The following is an 8,053-nucleotide window of genomic DNA, read 5'->3' as shown; positions in this document are numbered from 1 at the left end:
TATATATATATATATATATATATATATATATATATATATATATATATGTATATATATACATATATATATATATATATATATGTGTGTGTGTGTGTGTGTGTGTGTGTGTGTGTAAGTGTATGTATATGTACATATACCTGCAAATAATTCTTAGGTTCTCGATTCCAAAATCTTGTTAAATATTTTCACTAAAGACCACAAATACAAATATTGGATATTAAATGAAGATGGCGTCAATTAACATCCGGCTTCAAGGAACAAGTTCAAGACTAACTCACAAAGCAGAATCAGGAACTTCAAGTGACCTTTACCTTCAACGAGTAGTGAGGAGAGACAAAAATTTCCTAGTGAGGTTCCTCACATTGATTTTATATTCGGTTTTCTCCTTTCCCCAAATATGATGGCTGTAGAACTCTATCCTAAAATGACTTTGTTTGAATTGAATATGAATCCAAAATTAATCTCCTGGATCATAACAAACCATAAATTAAGATGAAAACAATAAATCGCATGTAAGGTTTGACGATGACAATCCTTGACAATCCTATGAACAAGGATTTGATATCAGGACTGAACCAGAAGGGAAGTTGCTTTCCTTTTCATTCACTTATTTTTATCTATTTATATTTAAATTTATTAGTTTCATCACCGAAATTATTGGTCCCTAGTTCCATTCTATTCCCTTTCTGTCAAGGTTTGGGATCCTGTTCGTCTTCAAGTTTTTCTGACATATAGTTTAAATTTATGATAAATCTAATTTATTTCTTATCAGTATTAATTGTGTATGCAATTGCATAGGATTGCTTGAATGCATAATGCAATGTCTGAGATTATATGAATTGTATATATTCTTCATGACCTCGTTTGTGTGCACAAAGAACACATTTAACTTTATCTTAATATCTCTCGAAGCTTCAACTGATGACAGTGGCTAAAGGGTTTTCATAAATGTTTATATTTACAATATAACAAAAACCTTACCAATTTCCAGGTTCCAGCGACGGAAGATGAGTTTCCAGGTTCCAGCGACGGAAGATGAGTTTCCAGGTTCCAGCGACGGAAGATGATTGCTGCACACCTTCTGTCGTCTGTTGTAAGGGATTCATTAAAGATAATAGTGTGCTTAGCATCAGTTGCATTCTTCCAGAAGTGGGTAGATAGGAACGTTTTATCTTATGGCAATTACAAGTTATTTTAGGTACATGTTATGTTTTCCCATAATGTGATCGCTAAAAAGGTTTACGTGGATTTAAAGTCTTCCTGTGGAAAGACTGTTCACAGGATTTGATCTCCAGAAAGGCCTAGGAGGATTTAAAGTCTTCCTGTGGAAAGACTGTTCACAGAATTTGATCTCCAGAAAGGCCTAGGAGGATTTAAAGTCTTCCTGTGGGTAGACTGTTCACAGAATTTGATCTCCAGAAAGGCCTAGGAGGATTTAAAGTCTTCCTGAAGTTGCATCAGAAAGACAAAATTATTCTAATCTTATGTAGTCACAGATGTTCGTCATATTTGAAAAATTAAGCTCCAGAATGTTGTAAGGAGTGAAGAGTAAAAAAAAAAACAAGAAACAAATTTATTCATATCCATATTTAAAAAACATTCTCAACACATAAATCATTTTGAAAGCGTAAATGGATAACTCTTATCTGAGATCTTAGCATTAGGTAGAAAAATTAGAAAGCATAATTTACATCTATAAATTATTCATAATCTCCCGGTATTGATTCCTAAAAATTATAAACTCCACTTCACTTTTCAAATATTGAATAACAAAATAATTTAATACAAACACTGAACATAGTTCACGTGATGTGAAAAACATAGAAGGTATAAAATAATGTTAAAAAGTAATATCTGCAAAGCATTTCCTTGTCAAGGATAAAAGTGTCAAAGTAAAAGTTATCAAATGAACGAGATATCTTTTTCAGTTAAGCGTTGGATTCTAACGTGATACCAAAAGAGTCTGACATTTCATGGAAGATGGAAATACCAGATAAGACACATGTGGATTTACAAGCAGGAAATCCACAAGCCAAGCAATGGAATACAATACTCTGTCACTTTAGCGCCAAATGAGGCACTTTATAAGTAATGTACACTTTCCTGCAATCCCTTAAGTGACGGCAATAAGAAGTAGTGATACATTACAGCAATGTCTTAGTAAATCAAAATGCATAAATACATTATGGTCCGACCAATGTTGCAGGCAAAAGTCTTCAGATACACAAGAATATGTTTTATACGTTTTAGAATTGAAGGAAAGAGAATACATTTATTGGCACTTCTAATAACAGACACTTTATAATATCTGAACTTAATTTCTACTCTACATTTTGTTTCCTTGAAAAAGTCCTCCCAGTCTTGCATTGTAATATTTAATGTCACATATTTCAGGTAATACATAAAACTGCTCTTCATAAAAGAATATGAGAAAAAATTAACTTCAACTTAAGTCTGCATTTTGTCTGAAACATATTTGAAGCCAAAGAAGAACCAGTTACATTCGGCTTTATCCTCTTCATCTTGTTTATTATCTGTTAGAAAGACGAATCTTGAGTGACCTCCGGACTTTTGGAACTTCGAAGTGATGGATCGGGAGGGGACTGAATACTGTCTGATCCCGGAAGAGATGAATGAGAAAGGCCAATAACTCCATCATCAGGAATATCGAAGGACACAGAACTCTGGACATAGAAAGAAGAAGAAGAAGAGGGAGGGTTGGATGACCGGACTGAAGTGGTGATTGTTCTGAATACCGATGAGTTCGAGAACTGACTGCTGATACTTGAAGTAAGAAAACTCGTTGGTAATATTGTACAATTTACGTTATTTTGCAGCCACTTCTTCATTTTCGCTGGAAATTTGTTGGATTTTTCAAGCCATAGGAATAGCCTGGGAAACTTCTTCTTCAAATGCTTCCGTTTGTTGCTGTTTGACAGAAGAATTGTGAAGAGGAAGAAACCTTGCAACGAATTGAGGGTATCAGTTAAGGCCCTGGAAAGACAAGGAAGAGAAATTGAATACTTCGTGACTCATTACCACCTGAACTTATTTTATCTAAAACACCAATGACAAGTTAAGACACAGAACACTAACTACCTTTGAAAAACAGCAAGAAATCAAAGATTATAATTAACATATTAAACACAGCTACGTTTATAAAATATCAATATTTACATGTTTTGATATCTGTTACGGTCTGGTGTGAAAAGCTTACATGAATGACTAGATCGGAAATAAGTATTCTACTAAAGCGTTATATTTTTTCTTGAATTATCACAAATTGTGATATCTACTGATGCTCAGTTTCTAATATTTCCCAGAGATCATGGCAGCCCCTTTTATGTTTCACATTTGAGACATCGGAAATCTGTCCAAATCCTCATCATTATTGAATGTTACATTGTCTAGTTGGCAACAAATTCCAGAAAAGAGTAAATGAATAAAAGAAAAGAATGACAATTGAGTCCATAACTTACCATATTTCCAAAGGAGGTATTTTCCAAGATAATATTTCTGTAACCCAACAGGTGGCCGTAAGGATAAAGATTTTCAGCTTTTGGTTGAAACTGAAAAATAAGAATATAGTTATTTAATGATGTATTAATGCTTGTTTAAAAGGATATATGCTATAATTAATCCTTACTAATTTATCATATTGCATTGCAAATAGCAGAGCAACATCAACCTGTATTATGTAAAGTAGTATTTCAGGTTATGTTAATACAATGGTAATGCAATAAATCTCAGGACTTTTTCATCTTAAACCATAACACACAAAAATGTCTTTATAACTATTTACGACTATTTCTAAACACCGAGACTGAACACTGTAAACTAGTGTAACAAAGGTACAATTAATTACTGATATATTTCTATGAAATATATTTGCTATGAAATGAACCAAATTAAATCACAATTTATATACAGACATAAATATGCAGCCGCGAGACTATATGAAAAGCTCCCACGAAACATCCGAATGATTGAAGACGTTGAGGCTTTCAAGAGGAAACTGAAGACTTTCTTTTTTCAAAAGTTATACAAAAGTGACGATTTAACGGTAAATGAACAATGCACGATATGAAACGGTAAATACTCTGAACGAACAAGGTAGAATGACAGTGGAGGTCCTGTAGAGAGTGGGGTTCCCCTGCTGTTTGGGACCGGAAAAGCAGCCATCAAAATAAGTAAGTAGAGTATTGAGTACTTCGTGACTAACAGGAACCAAGCAAACATAACATAAAAAGTCCCCATCATGTGAATATTTCAAGTCTATTAAGTAGTTAACAATATGTCTTACTCGTGGACGTGGTCATTGATCTGTCTCGAAGGCATACAAGAAGTCTTGATGCGTTGCTTTCTGATGACCCCAGCTCCTAATTCCTTCAGGTCATTTGCGGCTTCCTCGTACTTCCGGAGCATTATTTTGTAGTTGATGTAGGTAAGGATGAGAAACCCAGAGTTGAAGAGGAACAACACAGCGATGGGACCGTAGAAATAGATCAGGTGACCGATGTCCTCTGAAAGAAAGTAGAGCTGATGACCTTGTAGTGAATCCCTATAAGGCCAAAAGGGGTCTTTATAGTTGACCGGTGACGTATCACAAGACTTAACAGTAGTGTGTTTAGGTATTGTTTCAATCAACGATTAACGAAATCTGAAAATAATCTCCTATCAATGGTTCTGGAGAAACTAGAATTCCTAGCTGGTAGTCTGAATTAACCTGTTTTTGAAAAGAAGCAAGCGAGGGATTCGATTTATGCTATTTATTACGAAGTTCCGTAAAGGCGATTTCTCAAGAAATCTTAGTCTCACCTCTGAACCAACATCGCGAAACACCAATGTAGGGCTTAATCACACCCCAAACATTATCAGGGGCATTTTTCTGCATTAGAATAGTAGTCACACTGAAAAGGAAAAAAACAACATGATAAAAATGTCTTCATTTCAAAATATTACATGAAACTATTCAAGATTTACAATACCAATTGAAGAGATTACTGAAAGAACAAAGTCTGTAGATTAAAAGATTGTCAAATCATGAAATTTGTGCTGTAACCCATCTGTAATTTTGTTTCAAATTAATAGTCATGACAAATGAACTCCAAAGTCCACAAAGGATTCACTAAAGACTTCAAATATAACTAAATTTTCATTCATTCTTACCATATCAATAAAGGTATTCCCCAGCCATACATCATGTAGTATTTATTTGGATAAGACTTGCACGGACGATAACTTTTCAATATCCTGGAAAGACATCAAGAGTTGATAGATGAATCATCAAATGGACGAATATAATCTAAAATCTCTGGTTCAGACACTAAGAAAATTTCATATCCTTTGATATCCTTTGATATCCTTTAAGATTTCGTATTAGTTGTCTGGACAGAGGAATCTTTTTCTCATCCATATTTCATTATCTTTTAAAATCAAAGACTCCAGATTACATATATAATATTTTATCTTTTTAATAAAGAAATGTATATAACTAAATAATCAATTACGAAAATATCTCTCAAGGTCCAATACAGATATTTTCTCACCTGATCTTCCTCCAGATCTCAAAGCACATCACATTCAGCCAGAAGAATGTTGCAAGGAATCCGAACTGCAAAGCAATGGCTGTAAAATGAAATGTTATTTGTCATAAGTCAGTAAACTTCACAATCTATATTAAAGTTCAATAAAGATAATTTTAAGTGAATACTCTTCACTGATCCCAACGAATGGCCAAAAAATACTGTGTGAAGAAAGTGGACATAAATAAAGTATCAGAAAATAAAGTAAAAACTTTCAAATTTCCAGTTATATTATATATCAATATATTCAAATATTAACACTATAAACTAAAAAACAAAAATTAAGGAAACATTTCTACTTGGATTATATTTTGCAGAAAGGGAAAAAATTAGAATCTATATTTGATTAAGATTCTACTTTTCACTTGAATTAGATCTTACCTAAGTCGACACAAACGTCATCTAATAATTTTTCATGGAACACGTTAACAGAGAAATTAGTGGCGTAAGCAATGGAGAGGGCTATCACATGACAGAGTTGGTGCAGGCCTCCATTTGAGAGTAATCTAGGAACCAACAGATGACAAACGATGATAATCATCAGGAAGATGAGAGAGATGACGTTACAAACGGGGAAGAGATATGGCCGCACCTTTGACCAAAGGGAAGTTTCAGTCAGACATGCCAAGGCGCTTTGGTGTCGCTGTTCATTGTCTAGGAATGTATCCACACAGAAGTCAGTAGAAGTGAATTCTCTATCTTTGAGAATCAAATTACCTTCTCTGTCTACACTAAACTTTTCCTCCACTTTGGATAATGGTGCACATAGTGGATATCCAGTTACAATATTATAATAATTTAATTCCCTGTCCGTAGAAGGAGTAAAAGTTGAATTGGGATCTTGAACGCAGCTGTAGCGATTTTTGTCTATTGAATATCCATTTTTACAACATTTTCTAAGACATGTCTCGTTAGTACAAAGTTTTTTGTGTGTTTCTATTGGATCACTGTAACAAAAGCTTGTAAAGTAGTCAACAGAACCTTCAGAATTATTGATTCCATCAACACAGTAATCAGGACAATTGTGATATACACGCCTCTTGTCAGCTTTTATTGGTATCCAGGCATTTGCTACACCATCTGCTAATGAAACAAGATGTGATTGTTTTTGCCCTAAAGGAATGGTTATCGGTGGATGATGTTCAGAGTCGCATTTCAGTGGACTTTGGTACCCCGTAATATTGTCCCAATCTATACTATCAGAAAAAGGTTTTGCAGAAATCGGAGGTTTAAGCACATCTGGAGTATTTGCAGCTTGGCATTTCCCCTCCTTCATTGCCTGTCCATGAGGACAACACCTTGGAACAGAAGGGATGGGCACACAAGCCTTCATTGTCCAAGTCAGCTGATCATATTCATCCAAGTGGTGAAAAATGCAATAGTTATTGAAGCGTTGTCCCTCTAGTTTTCCTGCTTCTTTGAGAAGAACTACATCACCTCGAGGTCTTATATGAAATCGATTCTTTGTGAAATTCATATAACTGTGTTTGGAAGTATCACAGTTTACATCTTGCACCGTCACATTGTAGCTCGACACATTTTCCTGAAAATGGACAAAAATAATTGTAACTACACTAAAAGTTGTCAAGAGGAAAATGTACGATATCAATTTGTATCCACATATATCTTGATGGTCTACTTTTTCTGGTAGATCAATAAAAAACTGAAAAGATTAAGAAAAAGGCCACAAAACGTACTCTTTTATAGAAGAATAATGAGCAATTAGTCATGAGAGATCGAGTGCAAAGAGAAGAAATCAACTGATTGAGTAGATGCCACTGAATGATTAAACAGTGAAAAGTCATGACGACGACTCAGATAGTTTTTAATGAAGGTTGAAGGTTAGTAGTAATAGTAAAGCCTCACCAATGTCTTGCTGGTCACAGCCTTGTAAATTAATTCATTACTAACGATTGTATTTCTCTCTTACTTCATCAGCTTTCTTATACACACAACAATTCCCCAAAACATAATCGATATTGTGTCTGAATATATATATATATATATATATATATATATATATATATATATATATATATATATGTGTGTGTGTGTGTGTGTGTGTGTGTGTGTTTAGAGAGAGAGAGAGAGAGAGAGAGAGAGAGAGAGAGAGAGAGAGAGAGAGAGAGAGCGCGCATCATGTCTTCCTTGTTTCCTAGTAAAGAATGATGATAGATGGCAAATTTTTATAATTTTTTTTTTTATATTGTAAATAGAAATAATTTCTTAATTCTACATTCCTCTATGAATATACAGTATATCATTGGCCAACATGTTTCGAAAGTGTGTGTGTGTGAATCCCCTAGAGTTTAAGATATCACTAACAAACATCAGTAGGAATTTCATAAACCTAAATTACATTTTACATTACTTTGACTAAAAGAATTTTTCCCAAAAACTAAACTTTGCAAAGATTTCAAATTTAATGGAAAATGTATTTTGTCTTTGTATCAGTTTCATACTTATTT

At 33.9% G+C, this 8,053-nt stretch overlaps 1 protein-coding gene across 1 annotated transcript in view; it reads right to left on the bottom strand.

The window, feature by feature from the left end:
- Positions 1–1,633: 1,633 nt before the first annotated feature.
- Positions 1,634–8,053, bottom strand: part of LOC137647882 (G-protein coupled receptor Mth2-like) — a 7,248-nt gene continuing 828 nt past the window's right edge. The window contains exons 2-8 of the mRNA XM_068380839.1: positions 5,967–7,128; positions 5,550–5,628; positions 5,170–5,253; positions 4,819–4,910; positions 4,304–4,523; positions 3,480–3,569; positions 1,634–2,994 (exon numbers count right to left, since the gene is read on the bottom strand). Of these exons, the coding sequence (XP_068236940.1) occupies positions 2,538–2,994; positions 3,480–3,569; positions 4,304–4,523; positions 4,819–4,910; positions 5,170–5,253; positions 5,550–5,628; positions 5,967–7,128 (2,184 nt within the window). The 3' untranslated portion in view covers positions 1,634–2,537. The remainder of the gene's footprint in view (positions 2,995–3,479; positions 3,570–4,303; positions 4,524–4,818; positions 4,911–5,169; positions 5,254–5,549; positions 5,629–5,966; positions 7,129–8,053) is intronic.

The sequence above is a fragment of the Palaemon carinicauda genome, chromosome 1, assembly GCF_036898095.1.
Source record: "Palaemon carinicauda isolate YSFRI2023 chromosome 1, ASM3689809v2, whole genome shotgun sequence".
NCBI classification, from domain to species: domain Eukaryota; kingdom Metazoa; phylum Arthropoda; class Malacostraca; order Decapoda; family Palaemonidae; genus Palaemon; species Palaemon carinicauda.
This window is presented reverse-complemented; position numbering and strand designations above follow the sequence as displayed.